The following is a 19,390-nucleotide window of genomic DNA, read 5'->3' as shown; positions in this document are numbered from 1 at the left end:
ACTCTCACTTCAAATTGTTTTAAATATTGTTTCACAATAGTTATTTAAATCATCACGTAACACATAATTAATTTTCATTTCTCTGATTTATTCTACTTTAAAATTATAGTCGTATATTGGCACTTTATCCCATGTGTCATGCAGATATTTTTTATTTACATAAAGTAGAATTAATGTGCATCTCGAGACATATGCTTTAGATATTTTATATGCTCGCGATAAACATTGTTTCTCAACAATTAAAAATATCCTCCAATTATTGTAGTTGAGTCTTAGTGATGTCTGTTTTTTTTTTTTTTTTTGAAAAAAAAGGAAGCAAGAACCAGTTGGATAATCATCCTAACAATAACGTGTGTATATAAATGTTGACACTTCCAATAGCCTAACATAATTGTTTGACTTCAGTATTGTTGAGTGTCCATTCATTACATAATGGCAACAGAGAGAGTGCTTCACATGAAGGGTGGTGAGGGAGAAACCAGCTATATCAAAAACTCCTTACTTCAGGTATCATCTCTTTTCCGCTTTAGAAAACAAAACGCATATAAAATACAAAGAGGTTTTTCTTTTTGTTTTCTGATTATGCTAAAAAGAAAAGAGTTTATGGCAATCATATTAGATGGTAACCCAAATTTTTAGAAAGGTAGGTTGTCTGGTTTAGTGTGGCAGAAGTAGCACGTTGGCTGCTGGTTGGTGCTTCCAGCAAGGGTCCATCATGTGCAGTTTTTTTTTATCTAAGCTAGGGTTCATTTGGACCACATATAGCTTTGTGTCTCAAACATGGAACTGCTGGTTTGGCTTTTTGATGTTCTGTTTGGTTCTAGTGTGGACTATAGTGGGATGGGGCTGTTTGCTTCTACGATAGGGAGGATGTGGCTATTCCAGTAGCGATCTTGTTCTACTGGTTTATGCAGAAGTAGTTAAGGTGCTGGTCCTACTGGAGTGCGATCCCTTGGTATGGATAGTGCTAAAAAAGTTCTGATGGGTGGCTGCTTAAAAAAGAGCTGTATGGCTGGATGTTTGTGGTCTGAAAGGGTGTAAGGTTTTTTCTGGTGGATGGGTAGTTTATGTAGTTTATGTTGGATGGTTCTGGTTTTGAGCAAGGATAGTTATATGTTCGTTGATACTGTGGAGGGTGAGAGCTTTGATTTTGAAGTGTACTGATGTCAAAGGAATGTCAATGTGAAGATGGTGGCTTGGCATGGTGGTTAACTGATATGTTGGTGAACCAAAGTCAAAGGTGCATGAGGAATGCTGTTGAAGGGAATCACATAATTAAAACTGTTACAGCATTAGAAATATAGAAATATAGAAATTCTATACTTTTGGAGAGTTTTGGTGTGTAGGAGATGGCAAATTCAGAAGCTTCAGGTTGAAGTTCTTATCCATGTTGGTGTGTAGGTGCTTGTTGGTGCAATTTTTCTGCATATTTTATGCATGAAACAGCCTTTATCTTTTTGCTTCTGGTTTGTTGTTGATGATCCGGAGACTCTCTTTAAGTATTCTTCTTAATTTAATTTTATTCTGATAAAAAAAAGATGATGACCGAAATTGAAATTAAATTTGGTGTAGAGAAAAGTGGGAAGCATAGTGAAACCTATACTTGAAGATAATGTAAAACTGTTGATGTCAAACATAACTTCAGAAAGCTGTTGGAAAGTAGCAGATTTGGGATGCTCTTCGGGGACAAATTCACTCTTATTTGTGTCAAATATGCTAAGCCTCATGGATAGTGCTAGCTTGAGCTTAAACCAGAGTACGCCACCTGTATTGCAAATTTACATGAATGATCTATTTGGAAATGATTTCAACATCATCTTCAAGTTGATCCCTGACTTCCTCGAAGGAATACATGAAGAGAAAAACGAGAATCATGGAAGATGCTTTATTCATGCAACACCCGGAAACTTCTATGGAAGGCTTTTTCCCGATGATTACATCCACTTCTTTCATTCCTCCTACAGTCTCCATTGGCTATCTCAGGTCAATTGCACCAAATTAATCCTGCATTTCTTATCATTATGTTATGGATGTTTGCTAACATAGTTCCATTTTTTATATCGCTTTACAATCCCTAAGTTAACGCCTTTGGTTTACATTTGTATGGCATCAGGCACCAACTTCGACCAACATAGTTGAACCACTCAACAAGGGAAATGTTTATATTACAAGTGACAACCCTCCTTCAGTCTATGAAGCATACTTGAAGCAATTTGAAAAGGATTTCAAACTATTTCTTAAATCACGCTCGGAGGAACTAAGGTCGGGTGGTATCATGTTACTTACGTTCATTGGTAGAGAAAAATCTCAAGACATGACCACTCCTTGGGGGCTAATTGGTACGGTACTCAACGACATGGTCCAGGAGGTAAGCCACGAGATTTGATGAATGCACTCACTTCAAAATAGCAGTAGTATATATATATATATATATGCATACATATGTATTTATTTATATATATATATATGTCCAATTTACTAATCACAACATAAACTACACTCTATTTTAGTTTAGTTTATTATTCTATTTGAATGAGTCTAACTATTTACAAACATTTTATCTTGTAAGAAGAGTAGAAGAAAAAACATTTGATACTTTGGTCTCCAATTCTTCTTCTATTGAGATCCTTTTAATATTTGGTGGGGCATTAATTGTCTTGTATGCTGAGATGACTAATCAAAGTATGAAGTATCTTTTGTATCTTTGGTCATCTGCTTGTCTAATTGGAACCAAGAGAACGATTGAACCTCTTCTCGGTCGATTGGTCTCACCTCATTCCTTCCTCTCAGCTGAACTCCCACGATCTCTCTCTCCCACTCCTCCTCATTGCTAGCTTTGGCTTCGAATGGTACCTGGAAATGGTACTCTGACGCTCAAGTCAAACTTCAACACTCGACCCTCAGTATTTAGGATTAGATGATTGTGTACCTGATCCTTTGAGTTTGCTAATTTATACAATTATTGTGGTCTCATTGTTGTTAACATGCCTAATAAAAGGAGACTAACAAATGCGGGGTCATTAATCAGTCTCGCTATTGGTCATGTCGGTCGATCTAGACCTGATGCCGAGACTCATGTTCGGTCGTGCGGACCCTACCATTACTCTTGCCACCAAGCTCGAGGATGTTTAATTCGAAGAGTCTTTATCTGAGGTTAGTGTGATGGTTGGGCTTCCCGAGGTGGAACGTTACGTTGGTGATGTCGAACGTGTGATGTGACGCGTAATGATGACTTAGGTTTTTTGGCGCCATTCGGTGTGAGTCGTTGGATGAGGGAGATCTAACGGTTGAGATGAGAGTGACGCTTAGTTTTCCTCTCTACTTGAGGACTATAAATAGTGGTCCTCTATAGTTCTGAGTCACTGTTTTCCTGCTCCGACAATCGAAACCTAATCATTTTGGTGCGATGCTTTCCTTACATTCCGAGAGGTTAGTCATGTCTTCTTCGTCTTCTTCCTCATCCTTTTCTCTCTCTTCGTCTTCGTCTTCCTCTTCTATTGGCTCCTCCACAACCGAGCCCTTGTCGATTGGGGCAATTCAAACGTTGTCCCCCATGGAGGATTTTGTAAGGGCTGATGACCCGAAAGGTGTTGTCGACCGATCAGATCCCTTTGAAAAGTCGTCCCATCTTTCGAGGCTTGATTGGATACACCTTAAGGTGATCGGGTTTATCTTTGTATACCTTGATGGGTCATCCATCAACTTCTTCATAGGAAAGCATACCGTTTTGAAGTCGGATGCCAGTAATGGTATCTTGGCTATTGATTATTGTCGACCGACCGATACCATATGTATGGGTCGGTCTTCCTCAGAGGGTCCTTTCTTCTTTGTTTATTCTTGTCTTTTTTTCTGACTTGCATGTCACTCTCCCTTTTGATGATTTCACCATGGGTGTCCATTGGACACTCAATGTGACTCCCTCCCAACTTCACCCAAACACTTGGGCTTCTCTCCAAAATTTTCACCTTATCTGCAACATGTTTCGCCTTTCTCCAACTCCTTCCACTTTCTTAAGTAATTATATCTCTCACCCAACCAACCCTGTTAGCTGGCTGTTACTTATCAGTCAACCGAGTAACATTTTGTTTAGCCCTTACACCACCTCGTACAAAAATTTCAAAGGAAAGTTCTTCAAACTTTTTGTTGAGCCCAAGGGTTCGAGGCTTTTCTTTGACGAAACTGGTCGGTCTAATTTTCCTCTATATTGGACCAAGAACCCCACCCAGTTCAAGGAATGGCCACGTTCGGCTCCAAGAGCCAAGGAACTGGAGATTTATTCTCTTTTTGACAACCTACCTCGAAGGCTCCCCACACAGTAACTATTAATCGTTTTCAAGTCTTCTCAGCGGTGGATAAATTTTTATGGTATGTTTCCATTGTTTTTTGTCTCGGTCGGTCAAATATTTTAACTTAAGTGTTTTTTACTTATGCAGATATTATGACAAAAGAGGCTCCTTATTCGGGCAATGTCATGGTTGCCTTCCGTGCCAAGACCCTTGAAAAGGGAAAGGCAAAAATAGCCTGGAAACAGTTGCAGCCGACAACCCTTCCGCTGTCGAGGCATCTGGCCCCTCAACTCTTGTTGATGAGGGAAGGAAGAGAAAAAGAAGGGAGTATGCCAACATCGCAATGACCACTCATCCTCCTGGCGGCACCGAGAGACGTCCACCACCTCCCTCTCCAATTCGGTTGGAGTCTTCCTCGCCGGTCGGCACAACCGGCCTTGAAGCTGTCGCTCCTGCTCCCGAAGCCCCCATCGCCCCCTTGACTCTACTTTGGGTGATCTTCAATTTAAACAGGGTGTCCAAGTCGGTCTGCCACCGACAACTAAAAAGGTTTTCTCCTTCGTCCCCGAAGAGGAGCTGCTTTCGGCCGACATTGAGATTCAATGTCGGAGACTTGTGATGACTCAGGTTGTTGCCGATATACGAAACCAGAAGGTTGAAGAGAACTCTCGGTTAGAGAATGAGTTGGCCGAAACCTCCAGCTCTTGAAGTCATCCTTGGAGGCGGTTTCATCCTTCGAGTTGAGGATGGCCAAGTGATATGAGTTGATTTTAGATTCCACATTTTAAAGGTTTCGCTTTTGTTTAGATTTTGGATTTTAGCAATTTAAAGGTGGGAACCCTAAGAAGATCTCCACTGGACACGAACTTAAAACTGGTTAAGTAAGTGTGAATGTTCACTCACAAGGGCAAAGAGAATGGTGACAATGATGCAAAGGTGAAGATAAAGAGAACATAAAAGAGGAAACGAAACAAGACTAAAATGATAAAGAATGACCGAATTGAAGGAACATTAAAGAACACGAAATGGAAATGGATAATGGCGCAAATAAAGAAGGAAAAAGATGAAGGGATGAAAAAAACTTATGGATTAGAAAGGGAATTCACGCCACTTGGAGCAGAGGGACTCTAAGATGAGGGATGCAAGAGCCATCACTTGAGATGTCACTCACTCAAGATAAGACCTAGAGTCATCACTTAGGATACTAGCCACTCAAGATTAGACCTAGATAAAAAGGAGTACTTAGACTCTCAATTCACTCAAGCAGTATTTCTTTACTTAAAATTTCAATGTGTAAATACATGGAGGAAGGCACCCTTTATACAGGAAGGAGTGACTTGGAGGGCAAGATGAGTGAGGGGTAGAAAAGGAAGGAGAGAGGGGTTGCCTAGGGTGTTGACCATGGTCAAAACCATCCCTTAGGCATAGCTTCTAGAAGCTAGGGCTACATTCTAACCCTAATGGACTAGGCAAAAGCTAAAATCATAAATACAGCCCCTTATTATGCTAAATGAACCTACTTTAGCCTATTCTAGTATTTGGACCCCAATGTGAGCCCAAATTATTTACAACATGTTTCTATTTTTAAGAAGACCAGAAGAAAGAACAGTTGATGTTTTGGTGTATGCCTCATTCTTCTTCTAGTAAGGTCTGTCAGATCTTTGGTGGGGCTTTGACTTGATTGCTGAGATGACTGCTCACCGTGTGAAATGTCTCTTGAGTCCTTGGTCATTTGTTTGTCTTCTTGGATTATATCATGCCCCAAGTTGAAGATAATTCGACCTCAAATTTAGAACTCCTGCAGATAACATAGTTAGTTTGTTCACATATAAGATATTGTGGATTCTGGTATGTGAAGTAAATTGATGTTCCTGAAGTGTGGGGAGTTCAGAAGGGGAAGTTCTAGATACAAGCCATGTTGGGGATGAAAGAACTTTTTGATGAAAATCCTCTTAGAAGGTGAGAACCTTTAGGAGGGGTTTGAATTTCATCCCAAAACTTCAATGTCCCAGATATCAAGTATTTAGATTTATTGGGTAATGAAAAAGAGAAGGAAGAAGAACACCTTGGAGGTGCAGTTTGTAGTCCGACACGGGTTAACATGATTGTTTTTGCAGTGTAAGGTGATATATTGTAATCTGGTTTATCTATTCCTTCGTTATCTTTTTCATTTTCTTTTTTGTTTTTCATTTTTATTTCTTCCTCATGAACTTCTTTGGGAGAAAGAGGTTTTAAGATAACTTTGTGCCCTTGGAAGTTAAAAGACATTTTGTTGGTCAGGCCATCATGTAGAACTTGTCTATCATATTTCCAAGGCCCTTCCCAAAAGAATATGTGTTGCTTCCATTGGCACAACATCACATAAAACCTCATCTTGATACTTTCCTATATCAAAAGTTATGAGGACTTGTTTATTTACCATGATTTCTCCTTTGGCACTAAGCCACTGAAGTTTATAGGACTTTGTATGAGAGATAGTGGGTAATCCAAGCTTTTCCACTACTCTTATACTTGCCACATTAGCACAACTACCCTCGTTTATTATCATGAAACATAACTTGTTGTTGATAAGGCAGTGGGTGTGGAAAATATTTTCTCTTTATGTGTCATCCAAATGTTTTGGAATTGTTCCCAACATTCGCCTTATCACCAATAAGTCACCTTCACAAGGAAATTCACATTCATTGGGGATTTTGATGGGGAAGGGGAGTTAGATCGAGAAGATTGATCACTATGGTCACTTACGATTATCCCCCCCTTAACCATCATGGTTCATTTTGTTGGACAGTTGGCAGCTATGTGCCCAAAACCTAAGCATTTAAAACATTTAGTACTTGAGGTTTTGGTTGGCGATTTTGCCCTAGAAGGAGAAAAATGTTCTTTTTGTGGAGTGGATTCTTAAGAGGAGTTGGAAGGATTATCTTGTTTTGAAAATTGATTTTTACCCTTCCAAGTTGAGTTATAGAAGCCATCATTATGAGTATTTTTGAAATATTTTTTCTTTAAAAGTTGTGATTCAACCTTGATAGCTAGGTGAACTAATTTTTCCAAAGAGGTATACTCATAAATTTCTACAACATTTTGAATCTCTCTTCTTAATCCACTAACTAAATGAGCAATCATTGACTCTTCATTTTCATGCATAATAATTTTTGTCAAAGTTACTTCCAAATCTTTAAAGTATTCATCACACTCTTAGGTCCTTGTTAAAGTCGTTGGAGCTTCAACAAGAGTTCCTTCCTATAATGAGGAGAAACAAATCGCGTGTGCATGCATTCCTTTAAATCGTACCAAAAGACCACGATTGGCCTCTTGTTCAAACTAATGTCCATTACAACCTGATGCCACCACTGCATGGCATAGTCTACGAATACTAGGGAAGCTAACTTAACTTTTTGGTCATCATCGACCTCAAGCACATTAATAATATGTTCTACTTTAGCATCCCATCCTAGATGCCGATCAAAAAAAAAAAAGCATCCCATCCTAGATACAAATTGGGGTCACTTTCCCTGCTAAAGCTAGGTAATTTTAAAAACAGTAAAAAAGGTTTTGTGGTTGGTGTTGATGGCGCCTCTCTTCAAAGTGATGCACTCTCCAATCTTGTTCGTCTTCTTGACTCCCATAGTGCAAGTAGTTTCTAGTAGCTTTGCGTGGCTCCCATCTCCTTTCTCGATTTTGTCTCACTTGAGCCTCCTCTAATCTTTGCAACATTTTCACTAGTTTCCTTATTTCCTTGTCTTTGTGGGCCATTCGTCTCCTAGCATCCGCAAGTTTTCCCAAAAAGATGTGCCTTTTGAGGCGATTGCAACTTTAAACATTCACCTAAAGACAAATTAGCCATAATTTTGCACAAGGAAACAAACAATTATTGAAAAATTACAAGTTAAACTCTCACTCTCATGTATCACTCAAGAAAGATTCACACTCAAAAGGGTCTACACTTGATGCAAGACCTCAAGTGAAAGATGACAAAGCTCTTACATTTGCTCACCAACGTACCCCCAAAAAAAAACTTAAGAAACAATGAAAGACAAGCAAAAAAAGGTTTAAAACAAAGAAAGCAAAACCAAAAGGAATTAAGATGAAGACAAAACTTTGAACAAGACAAACAAGAAAAGCACGAAAAAGATACGAGGAAACTTACTTAAACTTTCATTATGAAGATTTTAAAGGTTTTAGAAATTGAGAAAGCAAGTGGAATTAAACTACACAATTAGGAAAGTAATTTGTCATATAGTTAGAACCCCTTTTTATAAGTGAAATGTGAATGCACTTGAAACATTTTATGTTGATTTTGCTTCTTCTTTCTTTTCTCCTGAATTGACGAATTCAAATTTTCAGATGATTTTGTGCATGCAAATGGAATTCACTTTTCAATTTAAAAAAAAAAGATAAGATACTGGGATTCAAGTTATATGAACGCTTGTAATCTATATTTGGAATTAAATCAACCGTTAATCTAACAACTTCTAATTTGGTTTTAGTTCTTCACAATTAAAATAAAAATAAGTATAAAAGATGAAAGACTCCTAGAACAATGAGAACATCATATGCAAGCAAAAGTGATAAGAGAAAAAAAAATTGACAAAAAACGAAATTCACAAAGCGAAAACGAAATTCACAAAGCGAAATTTAAAGTGCTTAATGAATAAAAAGACGGAAACTATAAATGATAGGAATTTAAAGGCAGAATTTAAATTGCTTGAATATAAAATCAAGAATTTAAAATGTGCATAAATTTAAAGGCAGAATATCAACTCAGCAATATAAGCACAAATTGAACCATGCTCTGATTACCACATGATGTGGGTTGATTTTAGGATTGCACATTTTAATTGGTTTCTCTTGTTTATGATTTTGAGATTAACAATATAAGTTGAGAACCCTAAGAAGATACCCACTGGACATAAACTTAACCAAGTGGTTAGTAAGTGTGAAGGTTCACTTCAGAAGGGTAAAAAGAAAAGACAATTATAAGGTGAAAAATGAAGGAACATAGAGGAAGGGGAATGGAAGGCACAAAAAGGAATTGAAAAGGGGAAGAAATGAAGAGAACTTATGGGGAGAAAGGAAGTCACGCCACTTGGAGTAGAGGGTCTCCAAGATGAGTGATGCAAGAGCCGCCACTTGAGATATTACCCACCTAAGATAAGACCTAGAGCCGCCACTTGGGATATTACCCACCCAAGATCAGACCCAAATAACTCAGAGTACTCAGACTCTCAATTCACTCAAGTAGAGTTTCTTTACTTAAAATTTCAATGTGTAAATACATGGAAGAAGGAACCCTTTATATAGGAAGGAGTGACTTTGAGGGCAAGATGAGTGAGGGTAGAAAAGGAAGGGCAGAGGAGTTGCCTAGGGTGTTGACCATTGTCAAAACCATCCCTTAGGCATAGCTTCTAGAAGCTAGGGCTACATTCTAACCCTAATGGACTAGGCACAAGCTAAAATGATAAATACACCACCTATTATGCTAAATGAACCTACTCTAGCCTATTATACTATTTGGACCCCCAAAGTGAGCCCAAATTATTTACAACATGTTTTTATTTTAAGAATACCAAAAGAAATAATAGTTGGTGTTTTGGTGTATGCCCTGTTCTTCTTCTGGTAAAGTCTGTCGGATCTTTGGTGGGGCCTTGACTTGATTGCTGAGATGACTACTCACTGTGTGAATTGTATCTTGAGTCCTTGGCCATCTGTTTGTCTTCTTAGATTATATCACCAAGGTTGGCATTGTGCTTGAGCTTAGCTAGATGAGGGTAGCGGAGGTGGTCGAACTGAAAAAGGCGTTGGAGGAAGCCAAGGCAAGGAACTCGGTGTTGGAGACCGAGAAGGCCTTGGTGGAAGCTAAGCTTGACAAAACCCAAGATGATGTCTTGGTGATGTTGAGTGAGAGCTTCAATCACGCAGTCCGACAAGCCTACCTGTTCTACAATGGGCCACCAACGGTCAGTGCTTTCGACGCCACTAAGAACGTCTATGAGGGCCAATTGGTGCCCATTGATGAATTAGAGGCTTTGAAGAATGCGTTGTCGAGGACGTTGAAGATCAAGATCGTTAGGTTTAGTCGTTACCGCTTTTTTTTTCCTCCGGCCAGGGTGTGGCCTTCTTTTCTTTTATTTCTTCGATGTCGAGGTGTGGCCTCGTTCTACTTCTTTAATCAATATATCGATCATTCTTCATTATTTTTGTTTTATATAATGTACAAGTTATAATAATAAACTAGTTTATCGGTCGGAACACCCATAAGTAAGATTTATCTTAAGTAGTTGAGTGTCGGGCGGTATGACCGATCAAGGTGAGCGTTCTTGATTGGACCAAGTCTTTAGGGGTCTTGAGGGAATACCAGTTAAGGAATGCGTCCTTGGTCGAACCGAGTCTTTAGGTGTCGGGAGGGAATCCCGGTTAAAGTATCATCATCCTTGACCAAACCAAATCTTCAGTATAAGATTAAGGTTTCTAAGGCTTTTTCAGTTATTAAAGATTTAACTTGTCTAGTGGAAAAGTCGTCTAAAGCTTCAATGAAGAATGATATGATGGATTTCGGTGTGATTAAGTTTTTTGGTATTAATATTCGTACTGGTAAAGTTCTTCGTCCTCTTCCTGTTAGATGGGAGTTTCCTTCACCAGGCAGAGTTAAAATTAACACTGATGGGGCTACTAGGGGTTATCCAGGTATGAGGGAGTTTATTGGAGCTTTCTCTGCGTTTCTTGACGTTCAGAATGCTTTGGTTTCTGATTATGGAGTTATATATGCTTTGGAGGAAGCTCAAAAGTTGGGACTAAATGTATGGTTGGAATGTGACTCTGCCTTGGTTTATGCTGCGTTTACTGCTAGGACAAATGTTTCTTGGATGCTTCGTAATCGATGGAATACTTGTCTTATTTATTGTGGAAAAATCAGGTTTAGGGTTACTCATATTTTTCGTGAAGGGAAAGCGTGTGCTGATAAGTTGGCTAATTTAGGATTTATTCAAAATAATACCTATATCAACACTTTTATTCACCACAGAATAGTAACACAACTTAATGTTTTATATCTATATACCATGTTTATCTATCAAAATGTAATTTCTAACGCTTTCAATTAAATTTAATCTCTGTATACATTTATGAACTCAGTCCAACAATCAAATATATTATTATAACCTAGGCTAACAAAATTGTGAATTATAAAATTTTAGAAAGATAGTGATTTATAACAAATAAATGAGAAAATGTTTTAATTTATATACATATAACCTTTAACTTAAAATAACAATGAATTCATTCTTCACCTATATAAAAATAGACTCTTCACTATTAAAAAATTATTAAATAGAAATAAAGTTTCGAGACAAAAAACAATTATGGACTAAATTAGATATTATTTTTATAGAATAAAAAATTATTGATATCTAAAATAGTTTCTAAATATAAACTAGTTTCTAAATTGGTATACAATTATTTAATTGGTATCTAATTCACTACAAAAAAAATTCGTATTATCTACGGACTTTTAACCAGGGATCTGAGTCCGTAGGTAAATTCAGCATTACCTACGGACATTACCCGCAGAATCTGAATCCGTAAGTAAATTCAACATTACCTACCAACTAATACCCACGGATCTTATTACCTACCAACTTTTACCTACGAATCTCTATTACCTACCAACTATTACCCACGAATCTTATTACCTACCAACTTCTACCTACGGATCTCTATTACCTACAAACTATTACCCACGAATCTCTGTTACCTACGAACTATCACCTACGAATCTCTATTACCTACCACCTATTATCATAATAATTATATACATAATATTAAAAATATTAATATAATATGAAAAATTATAAAATTATAAAATCATAATTCATAATATTAATTATATTTAATAATATTAATAATATTTCATAATATTTAATAATATTAATAATATTTAATAAAATTAATAATATTTAATAATAATAATAATAATATTTAATAATATTAATAATATTTAATAATATTAATAATATCTAATAATATTAATAATATTAATACTATTTAATAATATTTAATAGTATTAATAATATTTAATAGTATTAATAATATTTAATAGTATTAATAATATTTAATAGTATTAACAATATTTAATAGTATTAACAATATTTAATAGTATTAAAAATATTTAATACTATTTAACAATATTTAATAGTATTAAAAATATTTAATACTATTTAACAATATTTAATAGTATTAATAATATTTAATAGTATTAATAATATTTAATAGTATTAATAATATTAATAATATTTAATAATATTAATAATATTTAATAATATTAATAATATTTAATAATATTAATAATATTTAATAATATTAATAATATTTAATAATATTAATAATATTAATAATATTTAATAATATTAGTAATATTTAATAATATTAATAATACTTAATAATATTAATAATACTTAATAATATTAATATTAATATTAATAATACTTAATAATATTAATATTAATAATACTTAATAATATTAATATTAATAATACTTAATAATATTACTATTAATAATACTTAATAATATTAATATTAATAATACTTAATAATATTAATAATACTTAATAATACTTAATAATATTAATAATATTAATAATACTTAATAATATTAATAATACTTAATAATATTAATAATACTTAATATTATTTTGGGTTTAGGGTTTAGGGTTTTTACACATTTAGGGTTTTAATCATTTTGGGACGTTTTTACACGTTTGTACACACGAGTGATTTGAGCACAAGAGAGAAGTTAGTTAGAAAGCACCTTCAGAATACTACAGTTACGGTGTTCCGATACAGAGGTGCACGGTCTTTACTACCATACTAACTTGAGCGTCGGAGTGCAAACGACCGCGAGGGCGCCCTTTGTTCTCTCTGTTTCAGGTACTCACGGCGGCGAAGGGTGGAGATTTGGAACAAAGACGAAGAAGCCCTTGATACGCGAGTCTTAGCAATTATTAATAATATTAATAATATTAATAATTTTTAATATTTTAATAATATATAATAATATTAATAGTATTTAATAGTATTTAATAATATTAATAATATTTTATAATATTAATAATATTTAATATTTAATATTTAATATTTAATAATATTAATAATAATAATATTTAATAATAGTTAATAATACTAAGAATATATAATAATTTTAAGAATATTTATTAATATTACGAATATTTAATAATATTAACAATATTTAACAATATTAATAATAATAATGATATTAAATATATGAATAATGTTATTAATTTTTATTTTATTGATTATATTAATATTGGTAATTATACTCATAAGTATAATAATAATCATAACATGACAACAAAACTTGACTGGTGTAATAGTTAAAGCTTCTATGGACATTCTGTTGTTTTCGTTACCCACGGACACATTATCCATAGGTAAATTACCGATGCCCACAGCTGTTACCTATGGATTTCTTCCGTAGATAAATTGGATTTTTCTTGTAATGATTAGCTAACAATTTTAGAATCTAAGGTAGTTGATAGCTAATTACATACCAATTTAGAAACTAATTTATAATTTTATTAATAATAAAAACTACTTTAGATACAAATAATTTTTTAAAATTCTAAAAAAATAAAATGACTAATTATTTTTGTCCATAAAATTAATTTATATTTAATAATGATTTTAAAGCTTTATCATAGAAACTTGTATACTTATATTTTTTAATATGTACTTTGAAAAACATATTAAATTATTATCAAATTACATTTGTAACAACCAGCAGTCTATGCATGTACTACCCACTTTAATTATGCAGAACTGTTTTTTCTTCGATCTTAACTTCATGTACCATTGCTAACAAAAAAATTCATGATAAATTAATTCAAAATTCAATAAATTGCAAATAATCTAAAATTCATAAATCAAAATTGTGCTAAAAATATTTAGGGACCAAAATTATGAATAATTACAATTTAGAGACAATTTAGTACAATGTTTTCGTCACTATTTTATATTTCTTTTGGTTATTTTAATCCTAATAAATATTATGGATATTGTATTTTATTTTAATGAGAAAAGGTAATTTAAAAATAGTTAGTAATGAAAATTCAATTAGTACATTAGTAATATTTTAAATAATCAACTAAAAGTATTATTTTTACTATATATTTTAATATATTATAAATATAATATATTAAAGACTATAATAGGGTATTTTTCGTTGGAGTATGGGAGAATCTATTGAAGCTTTCTCTGCGTTTCTTGAAGTTCAGACTGCTATGCTTGCTGAGTTTTATGGGATTATACATGCTATGGAGGAAGTTCAAAAGATGGGGCTTACTAATGTTTGGTTGGAATGTAATTCTACTTTGGTTTGTGTTGCGTTTACTGCTAGGACTAATGTTCCTTGGATGTTTCGTATTCGATGAAATACTTGTCTTAATTACTGTGGGAAAATCAGGTTTAGGGTTACTCATAGAAAATCTTTTTATTGGTATAATAGGCTACCATCTAGTCTGTTCTTAAAATTCTTTATGAATAGGTATAGTCTACCTATGTATCATTTTGTTAATATATGTGTTTTGGTCTAGTCCCCAGATTTTTTTTGTATTTTCTTTCTTTTTGTTTCTTTTTTAATAATACTTTTTTTTCATGTGATTACAAATTATTGTTGTTACTTGATGTATCAGTAGATCTGAGATGTCATTACATAATAATGCCTAATATGAAAATTTTTATTTAAAAAAAACTATAATAGAGCGATTATTTACCTTGTATTTTTTAGGTCTACTTACTTTTGTCTTTAATTGAAACCTCCACGTATCAAAGTTGTGTCATTAAAATTCTTACTCATCATCACTTTGTTCTTTCATTTAATTTAAAAGCATAGGTAATGAATCAAGCCAATTAAAATCCATCTTAAAAATATTACCAAAATAAAATTTTAATCACTTTTTAGAAGTTTAATAAGTTTGGACCAAGAGGTAAGCGATTAGGTTTGACAGATGATTAGCCAAAAGTGAACCAACACATATATGTAAATCAACACAAATTTCAATAAATTTATTTTATAAAAGTGTTTAAATACTCAATAAATCGGAAATTTCAATAATTTTTTCTAAAACATTCACTCTAATATATCTCATTCTTAAACACACTGTTTTTCACTTTCCTCTCATATTCTCACCCACTCACTCAAATTCTCGCACATTCTCTCCGTAATTCAAACATACTCTAATTACATTTTATAATTATTTCCTTTTATTTTCATATCGCATTTTAGAATTCCAGAACGAAAAGTGACTTGTGTACAGTTTGAAAACTGTGATTCCTCAGTTTGAAAACTAGAATTTACACTAAATTTTATAATAATTTATATGTTGTTTTATAACTAGGTCGCCTTGTATTATTTTATATATAATTTATTTTGCATATTGTGTGGTATTGGATGTTACCGCTGTGGTGTATAGTTGGTGCTGTAAAAACAAAATTTTCTACACGTGCTTGTTAAAGCTTGAAATTTGAAACACTTTAGAAACTAGCAACAGGAAATAAGGTTGTTTTATTTATTCTTTATGATTAGGGTCTACTTGAAGAGAAAAAATTAGCCTTCTTTGATCTACCTATATATGGTCCCACTGCTGAAGAAGTTAGACAAGTGATTGAAGCAGAAGGATCTTTTACCCTTCAAACTTTGAGGACTTTCAACATAGGTTGGGATGCAAATCTTCATGAGGATGTTGGTGATTCTATACTTGATAGCAAAATCAAAGGAGAGTTCATAGCTAAGTACATTAGAGCTATTTTTGAACCTCTTTTGTCAGTTCAGTTTGGGGAAGATAACATGGATGAATTGTTCACAAGATTTGCAAACGAAGTTGCCCAACTCATTGAATTGGAGACATTGGAGTATACTAATGTGGTAGTGTCCATGACCAAAGTTTCTTGAAGATATATATATTTTGGATGGGTTAAGTGTATGACCAACTTTTTGGTTGTTATGTATTTTGGATTTTTACTATAATATTGGATTCATGGTAACTTTAGTTTTTCTTTTCAAGGATAATCTTTCATTATGTTAGTTTAGTGGTCTTGTAATTTTAGATTCTTATCTATTTGGTTATATACTGTTTCTCTTTATTGATTACTTTAATTTAAGCTTATAAAATACGGTTTCCAAATTAAAATAACCCTTATTTTTAATAAATTATAAATCTTAAAAGAATTGTTTGAAAAATGAGACGTATTATGCAGTTCATAAATTAACAAAAATCGATAATATGAACTAATTATTATAAGAAGAAAGCTCAACATAGGCAAATCAATTATTATTATATATATATATGTGGAGCTTGTACGTATAAGATGATGGTACTCAATTCTTTCATAAGAAGAGTTTTAAAGTGACTAATTGTAAAAAACCACAAAAAGTTAATTATAATTTGCTACAAAAGTTTGTAAGTAGCCAAAGTACCCACAAATTATCTATGCAAAAAAAATAGTCATAGGTAAATTGGATGTAGGTAATTGTTTCCTACAACTTTTCAAAATTCATGGAAAAATTACGATGGTACGTATTCATACAAATTATTTGTATTTAAGATAATTACATATAATTAAATCCATAAATAAACGTATGTATGAATATATTTGTAGATAAATAAATACAAATAAATTCGTAATAAGCACACATAAATATATTTGTTGATAGTTTAATACAGATAAATCAGTAATTCCACACGGAAAAATCTATAAGTAATTATATGCAAATAAATTTAGAGTATAGATAATTCCATAAGTAATTTGCGAGATAGATTTGTATGTAATTTTATTGGGATAAATTTGTATATGAAACTATGTGTAATACTTAAAGACTTTTTAGTAATCTTTCTAGGATCCTTTTCACTACACCTAAATCCTTCATGAAAAAAAAACTTCATCAATCCTTCTATTAAGAGTCACTATTTTACTATATTTTTTTCAATATAATCTAAAGTAATTATATAGGAATAAATTTACATAACAAATAATTGCATAGGTAATTACGTACGAGATAAATTTGTATGTAAATTCATTGGGATAAATTTGTATGAAACTATGTGTAATACCTAAACAATTTTTAGTAATCTTTATTCCTAGGATCCTTTTCACTACACCTAAATCCTTCATGAAAAACCTAAATCCTTCATGAAAAAAAACTTGCTCAATCCTTCAATCCTTCTATTAAAAGCCACTATTTTACTATATTCTTTTCAATAATCAACACATCATTAACAATATAATATAAGAATTATCAACTCACCACTTTTATATCTTTTCACGAATACATAATGGTATGCAAAACTCTTCTTGAATTTTTGTTAGGTCATAAATAGATGTAACTTATCTTTGAGTTTTTTTTTAAGATGGTAAAGGTTTTTCTAAAAGCAACACACTAATTGTTCATTATCCAGTTCTTCAAAACCTTATAATTGTTCCATATATATTTCTTTCTCTTGTTATCCATGTATCAAAATAGTGCTAACATCAAGTTGCTCAATCTCCATATCTAGTTTAACAATTAGGCAAAGAATTGTTCTAATAGATGTCATCTTCGACTAATGAACAAATTTCTTCAAAATTCATGTTTTTCTTGTATTTTGAACATGATAATTCGTTTTTATATATGGGTTTATATTTAGTCTTTAACTTCACCCCACTATTTTTTTGCAATGCCTTTTTCCTTTTGGCAGTTCTACCAGATCATAGGTTAGTTCTCCTTGAAAGATTTAATTTCTTCATTCATGGCACGACATGCAATTATTCTTCTTTATCATTCATATTAATGGCTTTTTCAAAGCTTTGACATTCCTCCTTCTGAATTAGGTTAAACATATTCAATCGAGAAGTACCTTCTTAATGATTGTCAAAATCTTATGAATAGTCATACTTGAGATTCTTATTTAATTTGAACATTTTTTACCACTTGATCTTTGTCTATCCTGATCAAGAAGTTAATTGTTCTCTTTAGATTTCAACATTTGATCAAGTTATTTTGTTTTATCAAATTTTATCATTTTTATTTGTTGTGCAATTTAAAAAAAATTCATTGAATTAATAAAATTTGATCATCAAACCACTTTAAAATTGTTTCTTATACTTCTTGATAAGTTGAATTATTCTTTATCAAAAACATATTTTTACTTAAAAAAATTCTTTTACTTATCATATCCCATAATTTAGTAATTAGCTGGTTTTATCATACAATTAAAATTGAACTTAATTCACTAAAAATAAAACTCTTTTAGGGACCACCAAAATCGATCATTAAAACTATAAAACCGGTCGTTAAATGAATTTGCGATCAAAATAGCGATCGATTGTAAGTGACAACAAAACCCTTGTCACAAATTTGCGACCAATTTTTTTTGTCACTATTCAATCACGAAAAAGTTTGGTCATTAAAACCAAAGGTGACCAAACTAGTGACCAAAAACAAATGGAAAAATGGGTCTCTAATTCGGTCGCTGAAGTCATAGAAAATAACAATCAGCGTGTTTGGTCGCTAAAATGATTACGTAGGTAACAAAATTTCGGTGGCTAACTTCCCATGACAATTGTCATTGCAAAACATATTTTGGTCACTAATTTTGATTTTCGTGAAGAGTAGCAACTAAACCAATTTCGTTCGCCAATTTTTTGCTTTTGATATTTTAGCCACCAAGTTGATTTCAGTCACTAGGTTTGGTTTCAAAACTTTAAGGACCAATATTTCGGTCGTTAATTTTATTTGTATTATTATTACACTTTTTCTAAAAAATTATCTGTTTATAAACAATTTTGTAAATCTACTTTCAAATACTCAAAAACAATTTTGTAAATCTACTTACAAATACTCAAAAATCAATAAAACTAAATAAAATTATACTCTAATATGTAGAAGATCCTAGTACACAAAGTAAAGATAAATCATTTTACAAAATTCAAATTCAAATTCAAAGTATTCATAAAGAGTTTCAAATCTATTACAGAATTGAGCATACAAATAATATTCTCTTCTACATCATATATCATATGGTCTTCATAATAACCACTTATACTTGTGATAAGGA

General features: G+C 32.6%; 1 protein-coding gene across 4 annotated transcripts; it reads left to right on the top strand.

The window, feature by feature from the left end:
- Positions 1 to 323: 323 nt before the first annotated feature.
- Positions 324 to 16,439, top strand: LOC137819267 (probable caffeine synthase MTL2). Of its 4 annotated transcripts, none has more exons than XM_068623062.1 (4): positions 324 to 507; positions 1,573 to 1,983; positions 2,114 to 2,368; positions 15,883 to 16,439. In XM_068623062.1, the coding sequence occupies exons 1-4, from the start codon at positions 433 to 435 to the stop codon at positions 16,246 to 16,248; spliced, it is 1,107 nt and encodes a 368-aa protein (XP_068479163.1). In that variant the 5' UTR covers positions 324 to 432; the 3' UTR covers positions 16,249 to 16,439. The 4 variants fall into 4 exon arrangements, with proteins under 4 accessions (XP_068479163.1, XP_068479164.1, XP_068479165.1 ...); XM_068623063.1 differs by lacking the exon at positions 15,883 to 16,439 and adding an exon at positions 14,568 to 14,964 and having other exon boundaries at positions 325 to 507; XM_068623064.1 differs by lacking the exon at positions 15,883 to 16,439 and adding an exon at positions 14,510 to 14,964 and having other exon boundaries at positions 326 to 507.
- The last annotated feature ends 2,951 nt before the right edge of the window (positions 16,440 to 19,390 follow it).

This window comes from Phaseolus vulgaris, chromosome 10 (assembly GCF_000499845.2).
Source record: "Phaseolus vulgaris cultivar G19833 chromosome 10, P. vulgaris v2.0, whole genome shotgun sequence".
Taxonomy (NCBI): Eukaryota; Viridiplantae; Streptophyta; class Magnoliopsida; order Fabales; family Fabaceae; genus Phaseolus; species Phaseolus vulgaris.
Note: the sequence above shows the minus strand (reverse complement) of the source record. Positions and strands in the feature narration are given on the sequence as shown.